At 39.0% G+C, this 15,399-nt stretch overlaps 1 protein-coding gene across 1 annotated transcript in view; it reads right to left on the bottom strand.

Moving 5' to 3' along the window:
• Positions 1 to 12,016: 12,016 nt before the first annotated feature.
• LOC113046090 (probable G-protein coupled receptor 158) overlaps positions 12,017 to 15,399 on the bottom strand; it is a 42,632-nt gene continuing 39,249 nt past the window's right edge. The window contains exon 11 of the mRNA XM_026206958.1: positions 12,017 to 14,543. Coding sequence (XP_026062743.1) covers positions 12,843 to 14,543 — 1,701 coding nt within the window. The 3' untranslated portion in view covers positions 12,017 to 12,842. The remainder of the gene's footprint in view (positions 14,544 to 15,399) is intronic.

Below are 15,399 nucleotides of genomic sequence, written 5' to 3'. Positions count from 1 at the left end.
GTAATTGCGATTGATGGACGCAAATATGCAAATACTGATGTCAGAAGTTGTATGTCATTGATGTCAGTGGCTTCCCCTCATCAGCAGCTTCTTCTCACAGGTGGGATTTCGTTGTCATATTAAAATAAGCTATTATAGACATGAATACATCCCAAAATATTCTGTGTATGTAAATAAAAAAAAAAAAAAAAAAAAAAAAAAAAAAAAACAGACTAGACCAACACACGAACATTTACCATTTACCATGCGTGGGCCAGGGGCGTAGCACCAAATTTTGGGCCCTGGGTACAAACCATCTTGCTGGGCCCCTCTACCAAATACCATAGTGATACCAATGGGTGGGATATTTTGAAAAAGTCGGTAACCAAACGACTGATGGACCCCATTGACTTCCATAGTAGGAAAAAAAATATGGAAGTCAATGAGGACCAGCAACTGTTTAATTGTCAACCTTCTTTAAATTATCTTCTTTTGTGTTTAGCAGGAGAAAGGAAACCATACAGGTTTGGAACAACTTGAGGGAGAGTAAATGATGACATAATTTTCATTTTTGGGTGAACTGCCCCTTTAAAGTTTAAATGTGTACAATAACAATGTACCCATTTTGCTTATTTCCTCTTAACACTTAATTACTAATTACTAAGTGTTAAAACAGGCAATTCCGCTAAAAGCTCACCTTGTCTCACTGTCACATCCACCTCACTGTCACTGCTTTCACCTGGCCATGTTGAGGGGCCTGCTGCTGTAGGGTCTGAAACTGAAATATATGGCTTAAAATGGTTGCTAAAATATCCTTTATTGTCATGATACCTTTTTTAAAGTGTAGGCTAAGTACAAGTTAATTGCTGATTATTTGTCTGTTTAAAATAAATGCAGACTATAGAATCACAGGGTACACTTACCACCAAACTAGACATTCAGTCTTTACGTTTTAAAATAAGTAATTTTCGATCATTAAGATGTGCATTAAACTGATAACAATCCTGAGCGTGCGCGAGCTAATTTGCATAACAATGCGTTAAAATAGGCGCTAACGATCTGTGTTTTCGCGGGTGTTCGATTTTGACAATGGAGGGAAATATACAGTGTTTTCATGTAAACTTCTGACTCTGGGGAGAACTCCTCCAAGAGTAGATATTTATGTTAAAACAATGTCAATGCTCGATTATGCATTTGGAGCTCACCTTTCTTTTAAAAAAACTGAGTGAGCAACTGCTTGCCCTCATTTGCCTTTCTCTCTTTAATCTTCGTTTCTTTTCGTTTTTGAGCCCCTAAATTTTCCTTTCTTAACGAAAGACATGACTCTTCCCCTGTCTTCCTAGTTCATATCACGGCTAACTCCAGCTCCTGTCTTATTTTACTGTCTATGCTCCTGTCTGTCTCATTAACTGATTCACCGCTGGTCTGCAGCTGAATCACCTGAACTGCGGGTCGTACCATTTACATTGATTCGAGAGGGGTGGTGGGGCCCTGCACAGAATGAAAATGACTTTGTTATACCAAACCAGTGCCTAACTACAAGTTTAGTTTTGCACAGGAATTTTTTATTTGTACATAAATGCTATACAAATGTTAGTGCATGTATATGTATGTATAGAAAACTGACTTTTAAGGCCCCCCCCCGCCTCGGGCCCTGGGTACTCGGTACCCTTTACCCCCCCAGTCCGACGCCCCTGGCGTGGGCATTTACCATTTAACCCTATTATTATTTAAAGCAATGGCTATTTGTATTTAGTTTATGTAACTTTGAAATTGATTAAAAACTACAAACTAACTTACATTACTGAGTGATGGCTGAAAATATAATTTTTGCAACCCTGCTCTGGCGTTTACTAGCCTACCATATTTAACAGTGTTCTTTAACTGATGATATCCTAGACACACTGGCCACATTATGTGTTTTGGTGCTCAGTGCTATTCACTTTCAACAGCGCTTCTCAGACCAAGAACTATTTACAAGCAAAAACAGTCCAAAACGGTTTAAGGGGGGGGGGGGGGGGTGAAATGCTGTTTCATGCATACTGAGTTTTTTACACTGTTAAAGAGTTGGATTCCCATGCTAAACATGGACAAAGTTTCAAAAATTAAGTTGTTCGTTTGAAGGAGTATTTCTGTTCCAAAAATACTCCTTCCGGTTTGTCACAAGTTTAGGAAAGTTTTTTTCGAGTATGGCTCTGTGTGACATTAGATGGAGCGGAATTTCCTTATATGGGTCCTGAGGGCACGTCTGCCAGAAGAGCGCGTGCTCCCTTATAGCAGAGCACTGAGAACACAACAGACTTCACTGATCAGAACGAGAGCGTCGCGAAATGTCACAAAAGGAGTGTGTTTTTGGTTGCCAGGGCAAGACAACCCTGCACAGATTAACAAAAGAGAAACAGCATTAAGGGACCAGTGGATGGAGTTTATTTTTACAGAGCATCAACGGAGTTGTGCAAGTGTTTGTGTTTGTTCCCCTGCATTTGGAAGATGCTTGTTTTACAAACAAGGCACAGTTTGACGAGGAATTTGCACATCGTTTATTTCTTAAGGATAATGCAGTCCCAACGAAAAAGGCTCACGATCGTGTGTTGGAACCGCATGCGGTGAGTAAAACTGCTTCAAATATCTCTGTGTTGTTAACTTAGCTATGTGCGCTTAAGCACATCAAGTAAACAACATGCAATGTTGTCATCAAACTGCACTTTCCACATGTACAGCTTAAAAAAAAAAAAAAAGACGACAAAGTGTAGCTTAGTCATTTTCCAAAACAGCTAAGCAAATATATATACAGTTTCAGTACATACCACATAGAGACGCTGTTGCTGATGCTGCTCTTGTTAAATTTCAGCCTCTGGATCTGATTCTGGATCATAAATATACACTGAATCTGACTGTTAGCCATGGTTTGTTTTGGTTGGTTTTGTCCTCACGTAATGTCACAGCTTCCAAACGCTATCAACACAAAAGCCTACTGGCGCTTGTGATTCTTTAACTCCGCCCACACGTCACGCCTCCAGACGCTCGTGTTTTTCCGGGAAAAATCGGTACAGACTATCTTTCTCTTATAAATATAATAAAACTAAATACTTTTTGGAGTTATGAAGGAAGCAGTAGTACTCTATAGGTACTCAAGACTAACAGGATATTGAGTGAAAACGAGCATTTCACCCCCCCCCCTTTAAAAACCAATATGTTAAAGGGTTAGTTCACCCAAAAATGAAAATTATGTCATTAATGACTCACCCTCATGTCGTTCCAAACCAGTGAGACTTCCGTTTATCTTCTGAACACAGTTTAAGATATTTTAGATTTAGTCCGAGAGCTTTCTGACCCTCCATTGAAAATGTATGTATACGGTATACTGTCCATCTCCAGAAAGTTAATAAAAACATAATCAAAGTAGTCCATGTGACATCAGAGGGTCAGTTAGAGTTTATTGAAGCATCAAAATTACATTTTGGTCCAAAAATAAGACAAATTACAACTTTATTCAGCATTGTCTTCTCTTCTGGGTCTGTTGCAAGTGCGTTCACGATGCTGCTGAGGTGTTTTCTGGCATGTCCAATAACAAAGATAACATGTGAGCAGTGTCACTATATTGTTGTGAACACTCTCACAACAGACCCGGATAAGGCCTTGTCCCTATTTTGATAGCTCCGCTGGTTGCAGTGTGGTGTCACAATGCATCCAGTGTAGACATGGTGTTACTCACCTAACGAGGAAAAACAATGCAATCTTGGTATTTGATCGCTGGCCTACCGCTCCCTGAGTTCTCTCCAGTGCTTGAAAGCTGATCCGATATTTACACTGGTCCTACGGCTTGCCTAGTTATAAGCCTTATTTTGTTCAGCAGATGTTTTCCTTTTTTGTTTTTATCCTCCATCTCTATCATCCTGTCGCTTAGCTCAGCTAAAGTCTGTCCTGTACACTGAGTGCTCTATCCTCCACTTCATGAGTAAACAAGCCCCTTACTGCTAAATGGCTCCAAGTCTTTTTGGGTACTCGGCCCGACTCGGCCTGTTTTAAAAAAAAATACATACCCCACCTTTAACGTGAACTGTTAAAGGGGAGAGGCGAATTCGTCCACTTCCCTATGAAAGGTCCTTCTGAGTCAGCGATTGAGAGAATGGGAGCGGAAGGGAAGTGGCGCTTGAGGTCCTGGAAGACCCCAAATGCCTTCTCTGGACCCTAGTGAATCTTGATTCCTCCTCCCTTGGTCAGTGCAGTCAAGGGAGCCAAACAGAGCTGAAGTTCTAACTGATCCTCATATAGAAGTTTGCATAGCCGATGAAGCATTGAACCTCCTTCATTGTGGCAGGAATGGGCAAGTTAAGGACAGCCTCTATTTTCTTAGGGTTCATCTTCATGTGGCCAGGAGTTATGATGAACCTGAGAAACTGAGCCTGGGTGACGTGAAACTCGCATTTCCTGGGCTTTGCGTAGAGATGATTGTCAAGGAGTCTATAGAGGACCCTGCTTACATGCCCCTCATGCTCCTCCAATGACTCTGAGAAAATTATCATCCAGGTATACAAAGATGAATAGATTAAGCATTTCCTGGAGAATGTCATTAATCAGTACTTGGAATACAGGCTGGGGCATTGGTGAGTCCAAATGGCATCACCAGATACTCATAGTGGCCTGTGGGGGTATTGAAGGCTGTCTTCCATTTGTCCCCCTGCCGAAGCCACATGAGATGGAAGGCATTGTGTAGCTCCAGCTTAGTAAAAATGGAAGCCCTTTTTAGCAGCCAGAAAGCAGTGGCTTAAGAGGAAAGGAGTATCGATTTCAAACACTTGTTTGAATTGATCATAGGAACTAGGAACTTGAGACAAGTTTATAGACTATTGAAACTCAGAACTGGGGTCTCATGGACTCTGAAATAGGCAAGTGAGTTGGCAAGTGGAACCCCAGTTCAGAATGGTGCCAGTCGACCAGTTTATCCAGGGATTATATCTGAGCAGCAAGGGGTGACCCAGGGTAACAGGAAACTTGTGAGAGTTAATCAGATAGAAGGTTTCCTCCTGCTGGCATTGAAGGGTGGTAAATTGCAAGGACTGAGTGACCTCTGATCAATCATGGTTTGGACAGGATGCTGGTGTCCCTCCCAAGACAGAGTGGGAGGAGCTCACATTTTTCTGTTTCTAGGCAGGGACCACCATTTCCTGAGAGCTCAGAACAAGTGGAGCAAAAGTGGCCAGAAGTCCCACAGTAGAGGCAATGTCGTTCTCTCATGCGACGTTCTCTTTCATTCAGAGCCTGGAATGACCCAACTGCATGTCTTTCGGGGAATCATGGAGCTGTTCAGGGACCTGGGTAGCCCAGATGTCCATCACAATGAGGGACTCAAGATCATTAGCTGGCTCTCGCGTGGCTTCCTCATCTTGAAGGGGCTTGAACAACTCTCCCTGAAAGCATACCATAAGCGCCTCATCATTCCATCTGCGATGGTCCAAAACTCGATGGCGAAATATGATGTGCTGCAGGAGCCCTAATGGAGAGAAAGCAGGCACTTGGAAGCTTCCTGACCACTGACTGGATGGTCAAACACTTGCTTGAACTCTTCTTCAAAGGCCACATAGAACTCAAAACAGGCATCCAGGCATTGCCACACTGCAGAGGACCAGGAGAGCACCATGTCTGAGAGAAGGGTAATAATGTAAGCAATCTTGGAGCGGTCTTTAGGGCTGGAGCTCAAAGGTCAGGGAGCACTTGGTGAGGAAACCCTGGCAGGTTTGGTTCAAAAGACTGTGTCGAAGCTTGTATCTAATCTCTGTGATTACATGACAGATTGTATTTGAGGCTTCATATTGTACATCACAATGAAACACTTTGTAACGCTACAAAATTCACAAACCAAAATAAACACAAAAAAGCACAAACAAAATCAAAACCTGAAATAAATCCAGGCCTGGTCCTCTCTCATCCTTCAATGTTGTTGCTCCTGTTTTATATCCTTCCATCTCCTCCTTGGGACTCGAGACCGGTGGGTCGAGCAGGTGTCGCTCATTTCTAAATCACTCCACCGGCCTCAACCCATTCCTACGGCTATCGGCCCCGCCCCACTCGTCACACACCTGAAGTGAGGTAAGTAATTCAAATCTTTTGGCGTTTCTCAATGTCAAGGATACTTCCTTGGTAGGACTGATCCTTCCAAGTCACTTCCTTCAGAGGCTAGGTGAGACTCCTCTTTAGCATACGGAGAACACGTAAATGGAACAGGCTAGCAAGTTCACATAATTGCGTCATTACGTCAGTGAAAAGGTCTGTTTGAATAACGCTGTGAATGGTATCATTAAATTACTTTGGAAACGTAACTAGTAATTTATAAAAGAAATGCCGTTGACGCAACCAATTGTTAAATGACAGGTCCGGTTCAGTTAACCATTTGTATTTGTATAATTTACAATATCAATACGGTAGTAATTTGTACTGGCATTTAAACGTCAAACTTTACTTATATTTACTACAGTTATAACAAATGTTTGGTAATGTAAATAAAAACCGTTAACGCTCCGACTATGCTAACGTTTGACATTTTTTAATTTTTGAACTAATGTTTGATAGCAAAGCTGCATGCATAGGATTGTGGGTGATTTGAGAGCGCGAAGAGCATGAAAGATACACATATGCATCCTTTCCTGTGTATGGGATATTCTTCGAACCAAGGACTCAGTCCTTGGTTGAAAATCCGAGGATCCTCGACATTGGAACAGTCCTTCGACGGATGTCGATGACGTAGCATCCTCGAAATACTGGAAATTTCGAGGATCCTTCCTTGACATTGAGAAACACCTTTTGGCATAGCTTTATTCATTATAAAGAGGAGTGAAATGCTTGATGTTCCCTCCTTGCTTCAACATTTTAACACTTTTTGTCCATTGTGCGGACAATGATTCTCAGAATGAAGGCACAGCTGCTATTGCTGATTATTACTTTTGTGTTGAAACTGGTATTAACAAGATTTGTGAATCATCTGAAGTGGCTGCTATATTTGCATCTGACCACTAGATGTCACTGGTATGGTCTGTCTTTGAGGTTTTGAAGCTTGGAATCTTTTTTGTTAGAATCAGGAAAAAAACTCAAAGGCTTTACAAGCTTCATCTGCCATTTCTAAAGTCAAAACAATGAAAAAAAAAATCAAACAATGAAAAAAAAAATCACACATCACATATTCATAATCACATATTGCTTTGGAGCAATGGCATCATTGATGATGCCCAAAGCCTTGTCTCTCCCTGACTGGTTCAGGATTCAACATTTTGACAGCTATATAAACCCATGGCATCCCCTTAAAATGTGTGGTTGTAATAGAGGTGAGTTTTGGTTATTTGATAGTGTAGCTTATGTGATAGTTTTGCTTGTTGTTTCTATGAAGCCAGCAAAAAACAGAAAGACTTCCCCTTTAGGGGAATACTTTGATCAGATTTCTTCTAACAAGGTAGGCATACACACATACATCTATACATCCATTATTACCAATGCATTGTATTTGTGAGAAAAAAGCATTCAATTTCATAAGGTGAAGTGTATGTTGGATTTGGAATTGGGGTACAATAATAATGCTTCATCTATGCTAAGGCATTACCGTGCCTTTCATGAGAACAAGGACGGTAATACAGGTGGGCCCAGCCAAGATGTGTCATTGCAAATATTATAATAATATACCATTACAATTTTTCCATCCTGATTTAGGAAAATTTCTGATTTTCTGTAAAAATACTTTGTTTTACACAGCTTCTCTTTTTTGTAGCTACCAGAAACATCTAAAACAAATATTATATTCATAGCAATAGATTAGTATGTGAAAATTTATTTTATATTATTTTCTACTATTTACTTATTTCTAAGCCTTAACTGGCACAAAATACAGTGTATCGCAGATCACATCAGGTCATCTGTAATGTATCCACCTGTTTTACACTCTTTGGTCACCGGGAGGTATTGTGAGCAAAATAAGCCTTGAAAAGCTTCTGTGCTTCATGAGGCTTCATCTCGCCACCACTAGGACTTGGTGAGACCCAGGAGGAAACACAGGGCAAAGACTCAAAAACCGCATGAGGTACAAGGGGGACAAACTTAAATACTTAAACTTAATATTAAATACACTTGGGGAAAAAAAGGCATAGGTAACCTGGATAACCAAGGACACACAAGGAAGAACTAAGGCTTAGGGGAACACAAAGGACCTCTATAGGCATGGAGACAAACTACAGGAGGTAGGAAGCTGACATGATCTGACTTTGAAGTGTGTGTATTTGTGTGCCCTGCAAACAGGCCTGCACTGGCCCTATGGGCCCACTTAGGGCTAGTCTAAGGGGCCCCAGCGCAGGGCCTCTGAGATTTTGCTTATTAGCAAAACATTAGCCCCTTAGTTCTGGCCCTGCACGGCAGATCTCACTTAGCCTACACTATAGCTGCATCTGAAAGCCTGGGCAGCTGACTTGCTGCCATATGAGGCAATGACTTTGCAGGCAACTTTTTGCACGAAGGCACCTGATGAAAATGTTTTCGGACAAAAAAATAAAAAAATAAAATTGTTTTCGGACAGGCTTCTTAGGCAGCGTAATGGTTTAATGATCTACAAAAAAAATAGGACGAGTTTTGGTGATATCTAAACAAATAATATCAAAAGTACAAAAAGTTATTCAGAAATGTATATTTAAACACAAACTGACCACCAAATGCAACTTTCAGATGCCTTCTTTAATTTTAGCTCAATAGTCAGGAAAAGGAATGCACAGGATTGTGGGATATCAAAAGCAGCGAAGGATACATCTATACTGCCTTCAAAATTCGATCAGGACAAGGCACCTCCAGAGACAGGAAGTATAGGAGAATTTGGATTCGAACGTGCATTGATGCATTGATGCCTTCCTGCCTTGTAATGCTGCTTCCGAGGAAATCAGTTATTATACATCTGAAATGGATTGCAGTCACCACATAACTAATGTCTATAATGTCAGAAATGAACAGTAGTCAAAGGGTTTTCAAATCAATGTATTTATTGAAAACAAAATAGAAAACATTCAATTCAAGTTAACACAGCAACATACATCCAAAAATGAAAATACACAAAAGTATATACAGTATTAAAAAAAAAAAACTAAAGAATGCAAACAAAGCAATGTAATGTTAAAACACTGTCTTAAACTCTTAGCATCAATCCAAAGAGAGACATTACATACATGTACCATCTCTGCAAAAAGCATCAGCAATGTGCACATTTAAAAAATAAAAATAAAAAACTCTTTTAGACTGGGCTTGATATGGCACATTTTGCAACTAGGTCACAGCACAATGTTTTCAGAGTAATGCTGGCTAGTGGCTACTGCTTTCTGCTATTGCTAACTCTCTCTACCACATGGCTTTACGTAAGGAAACCTAAAACACTGTAGCGTCCCTAGTGGTAAGAAAGAAAACTGGCCACAAAATTATTATTAACAGGCTCATGTCTGGCCCACACTGAATTTTATTTCTGCCCTTTCTACATGTATTGTGCTTAGCTAAATGAGACTTGTTATAGCACTTATATATCATTGCTCTTTTTGTTGTTTCTGATTGCTTCCACTGTCCTCATTTGTATGTCACTTTGGATAAAAGTGTCTGTTAAATGAATAAATGTAAATGTAAATGTAAATATATACAGCATAACATTCTCATTGCACTGCTTGCTCAGTTAAGCCACACGGTGGACTGTTGGTGTGTAGCCACAGGGAGGCAGTCTTACTATTTGATTTAACTCAACACAAACATTACTTACCTCATGTTGTTCACACCTCTCAGCTTATCAAGCAAAGAATTCATATGTGTATTAGATTGTATTAGGGCTTGAGTATCTTTTGAGAACTGGGAATGTTGGGTTACTGTACCTTTAATTATTTTCCCTTTCAGCCTTTTTGTGATGGCTATTCTTATTCAAATAGGTGCTTAGGACTAAAGATAAATACTGAGAAAAGCTACTTTTGAATGGGCTTTTCCACATAAGAGATTTTATGGCTTTATATGAATCCTAGAAGTGGGCTTTAAAAAAACTGTTTTAGGGTGATTATTTCCCTTGATACATTTTAAAGGAACAGTTAAGGAACACCTTAAGATGTTTTTAAATGTAACTTTCTAACTTGAAAAATAAAAAAAGTGAAAAGTCATCAAGTCTGAAACAGAAGAGAAATATGCACAGATCAAGCATAATTATATATATATATATATATATATATATATATATATATACACATAGGCTCTCTCTCTCTCTCTCTCTCTCTCTCTATATATATATATATATAAACAAGTGTTTTGGTGGATTTTAATATGAGAGGACAATGGGTGTAGAGTACGCAATATTATGAATTAAAGACTCTATATTGGCCAGAAGCAGCGATTTAAACTTAAACATCTTAACGATGGACCTGTATCCAACAAACATGCATTTTTTTTTTCACTTCAATAAATGTTAACTGATGGACTGGAGTGGTGAGGGTTACTTATAAATTATGATGTTTTTATTAGCTCTTTGGACTCAAATTCTGACGGCACCCATTCACTGCAGAGAATCCATTGGTGAAGCAAGTTATGCAATGCTAAATATCTCCAAATCTGTTTTTCTTTGGTAGTCATAAAGCAAACCCAAGAGTGCATTGGGGACTACTTAAAAACTTCACCGTATATAAGTGTATGATGAGGATCATGAGGCCAGTAAAATCAGAACACAATTTTTATTGCAGGAAGTATTGTATGTACATGCTATCACAAAGAAGCATACAATATCTATTTACAGTAGAAATGTTTCCATTTGGATTGCTATAGAGCATAACAACTGCATAATACTGAAGTTAGCGATGTAACTTTGCATTGAGATATTCAATAGACACAACACTCCTGCTGATTTGGAATTTCATGTGCAGTTAAAAGACGGACCTACTCACTGTCATGCAAGAGCCAATTTGATAATTGTATACATTGATGCAACAATCATCAATAGGGTGACATCACTAATTATGCTTAAAGTCAGTAGTTGATATTGATACAAATCACAACAGAACAGAAGGGGATTTTATAAAATGGAAAAAACTAAACAAAAACAATACTGTGCAGCAACAATGCAACAGATAAGTGCTCCCATGCAGTGATCAAACAAATGATTTGAATTGCAATACTCTTTCAATATTCAATATGGATTAAAAATGTAGCTTGGTTTACTCGCATTCATGCAGGTTATTGATACAAATGTTTTACAGAGAATGACGAAACAACTGATTTACAATGCAAACTGCTGGTGTACAGTTTACCATTCATTGGGTCTCTTTGATGAAGTAAATGAATGCTTAAAACATTGTAGACCATGTCTAAAATAGTACCCATGAATACGAAAATATATTTGGTAAACTGAAGGTTTTTGAGAGATATATTTTTAAAAGACAGATGTTAGTTATTCATCACTTACGCTTTAAGTGGGCATGAAGTGAATATTGTTGTTCATAAAAGTTTTAAATAAATGTTTTTTTATATATATTTTTGCACAAATCTTTACAATTAATAAAAAAAAAATGTAGACAATAATAGGGTAAGATGAGCCTCCTATTAACTGCTATTATGAGAAACATTTATAGCATAGGGCCAGTGAAATAGGATTTCTTACAAGCTCAACATTCCTGTAAGTAATTTTCCCCACCATTAAAAACAAAAAAGGTCTATATGCTATGTTTTAGTTGTATTATGTAGCCAAATCACTGATATACAGTTACATCTATCAAGTCACCAACATGTATAATATACAGCAGAGACTGGAGATAGTTGTCACATGGAAACATTACAACAGCTATATTTTAAATGTTACACAAATATTTGTTTTCTGCACGTAAAAACGTTTTAAATACCTATATATATATATATATATATATATATATATATATATATATATATATATATATATTAGGTTAGGATTGTGTGGTTTATTCCATCAAAAATAACCAAATATTGCAGCCTAAAAATTAACTGCATAAAACTGTGCAGTTTCCTAGATACAGGATGTGTCTCATCTTACCCCACTCTCTCTAACTGTGCCTTGTGAAGGTCTTCAAACACCCAAAACAAAGTGTCTTATTTACTGATTTGAAAAACTAGAGTATTCATTTTCAAAAAGGTTTGTGAGAAAAAAATAATGAACTAATTCTTCAAAGAGATTTTTGGTATTATTTAGGGGTTGAACATTGCATTGCCTGAACACTTCCTGATCACTGAAACAGAAGTGCCACTGGGACATCCATTGTGTTATGTTTTTGCCCTTCAGACTTTTTTTTTTAATTAAATAAAATGAAAGAAATGTCACATAAAAATATATAAATAAATAAATAACTTACTATAAAGCGTGAAACTGAAAATGAGAGGGGTTTGAATACTTTTGCAAGGCACTATATTTTTATTTCAGTTGGAAGCCATTTCCATTTTATTTCAACTGGAAGCTGGTTTTTGTGAATGAAACTTTTACATTTTACATTAATAAGAATTGAAAACTTATGAAAAAGTGCTTTACTTGGTATATATGGAAACTTACTGAAAACTTTTTAAAAAGTTTTAATAATTGTTCTAAATATATGAAAATTCCACACCACAGCAATATCACTTTTAGAATGATGTTATTTTTAGCTGATGAATGATTAAAAAAAAAAACATTGACAGCCAAAAAGAATTCACCCAACTTCAAGGAGCATTTAAGGTGGCAGATGATATAACTGCAGCGCACATTATTGTCTGTTGTTGGTGTGGAAACCAGTTATCATTACAGTTAACTTTCTTGGTGTGAACAGGCTTTAATTTTTATCTCAGAAACACTACTGGAGTGCTCTAATTTTGTGATTGCTGTGTCATGCACTTTTCCCTGACAACTTCTCATCAAAGTCCCATGGACAAACTGCAGCCATGTTGAGGTAAGTGGAGGGTGTTTGAGTTGTGTGGTTCTCAGTCGTTGGAGGCTGTTTATCATTTGAGGTAACACTCGGCAATACCTCTGTTTCCCAGGGGCAAACGTCAGCATGCTTACTGATGGCGGACTCTCTAGTAGAGCTCCTCCTCCTTCCAGATGCCACTGTGGCAACTTGGTCTCCCTCTGATGACTGGCTTGTGCGACGCTTCTCGGAGGGTTTGCTTGAGGAGCTTCTCCGCTCCTTACTCTTGGATGTTCGTTTGTCATCTTCTTTATCCTTAGCTTTGTCTTTGGACAAGCAGGATCCTTTTCTTTTTGAACAAGAATCTCTTCTCTTTGAATTTGAATGATGTGTGGGGATGCAAGTGCATATATCCACCATGAGAGCTGGAGGCTGCAAAAGGCTTCCTGTGGACTTGGAGATATCTGAGAGGATGATCTTGGGCTTTCCATCCGTGGGAGTGACACTTTTCTTGTGGCTTGTTCTCTCGGGGGACAGTCCTACAGGCTCCATTTGTTGCACCGCTAGATTTTCGAAGTTCCATGGACTTGCGTCTTTGTGGGCACTGAGGTTGGGAGGTGATTTGGGTTTCCTCTCTTCATCCCTGTCCCCAGTCTTATCTCTGGAGCGGCGCCGGTTTGACGGAGATTGGCCTAACCCTTTTTGTTTGTGTTGAGACTTGTGTCCACTTTTTGCACTACTCCCATGGATCATATTGGTTTCGGTGGGGGCAATGGAAACATGCTTCTGGGACTTTCCCTCCGTTGGAGTGGGTAACTCCTCCACTTCCCAAGGGCACACCTCAGAGAGGTCGTAGAGGTCCTTGCTTTTTCCTGGTTCTGAACAAATAGAGGGCTGACTGCCACTCACTTGCTGCTTCATGATGCCTATCTTACTAGGTGTTTTGGTGTACTCAACTGACTGGCTGATGATCATTTTTGGTAAACACTCAGGGGATTCATCCACTTCTGAAAGCGCAGCACTGTCCTTTGCTTTGAGACCCTTTTTACTGGCATCTTCCACACTGTGGGTCTTCCCCGCAATCCCCAGTGTCCTTTCTCTGGCGCTAGCAATGACAGACAGTGACTTCTGTAACACTGAAGTCCTAAGATGTACAGGCTTTTTTTCTGCTGCTAGGTTATGTGCACTGGCAGACTTGCACACTAAGGGCACTGACTCGGTAGATTCAGTTAACTCGACCTTTGGCACCTCAGGGTTCTTCTTGTTGGACCTCCGGCCCATCAAGGTGTCAAGCAGAGAAGTCTCAGTAGTACAGTTCTCCATTTTATCGTCATGCACTCCATTAGTTTCCCCACCTTGGTCATGCGTATGGTCATAGCTATGAGATCTCTTCAGTGAGAACATCTTGCTTTTTAACGATTCTTCCCTTGACTTCCCAAAGTGAGACGGTTCAAATGGGTTTCTTCTCAGGGTGCCTCTGTTACTCCCATGGTCAGTTGCATCTCGATCTTCCCGGCTGTATTGTCGAGTCACTGTCTCAGGTATTTCTGTGATGCGGCGTATTAGTGTCCGCCCAAGTCCTCTCTTGGAACTGCGTTTTTTCTGTAAGTGAGGGTTATTGGCCAGCATCTTCTTTCTTTTATAGATCTCCAGTTGGGCATAGAGTTTCTTGAGCTCCTCCTGATGAAGGCAAAGAACACATAAAACTGACACACAAAACATAGTTAAGGTTTTCATTCTTGTAGTAGAACAAATCTCACACATAGAGTATCTAGTCTAAACTGACCAAAATGTAAATTAAGTGAAAAAGAACCCAATTTTCTTGCAATAACACTTAAGTCAGGTGTTTTGTAAGTAGATTATGAAGAGTAAAGTGAATATAGTAAAGAAGAAAGAAAGGATTGGAAGCACAACTGCACTAAGTGTCAGGGTACTGGCCAAGAGACTATTGTTTTGTTTTGTTTTTTTACATTAAAGTGAACTCTGATCATATTTTGCTTGTGATCTGGTCTCCATCAGAAATTTAGATGTCTGAGAAACAACACACAATGGAAAGTTCTTGATTACTGGATACATATATAAAAGAGAAATGGCACTCATAAAGAACAAATATTTTAAAGAAAGCAGTTCAATATTAATAATCCCATTACCCTGGGAACACAATAATATACTCGTGCTGTCACCTCAATAAGACTGGAATCAAAATAAACACTGCCTCTGTCATGCTCATCATCATTACCTTATTTACAGGTAACCAATTATGGCTACATTTTTTTTAATATTCAGAGCTATGATAGGAATTTCCTGCTAAGAAGTATAGTTTTCTAAAGTTCAAGGTAAGTTGTATCTTCAAATTCTTGCAAACTGCTATTACTGTAAATCCCTAAAATGCACCTAGTCTGAAAGACTATAAGAGTACTTAAAAAAAAAAAACAGAGATATCACTAACAACACTGTTTACTGAAATTTAAACACAAATCCAATCAACACTAGACAATTTTAAACAATGGGGTTCAAACACTGCAAATGTTTGTAA

The sequence above is a fragment of the Carassius auratus genome, chromosome 27 (assembly GCF_003368295.1).
Source record: "Carassius auratus strain Wakin chromosome 27, ASM336829v1, whole genome shotgun sequence".
NCBI classification, from domain to species: domain Eukaryota; kingdom Metazoa; phylum Chordata; class Actinopteri; order Cypriniformes; family Cyprinidae; genus Carassius; species Carassius auratus.
The sequence above is the reverse complement of the archived record's forward strand: the minus strand, read 5'-3'. Positions and strand labels throughout refer to the sequence as shown.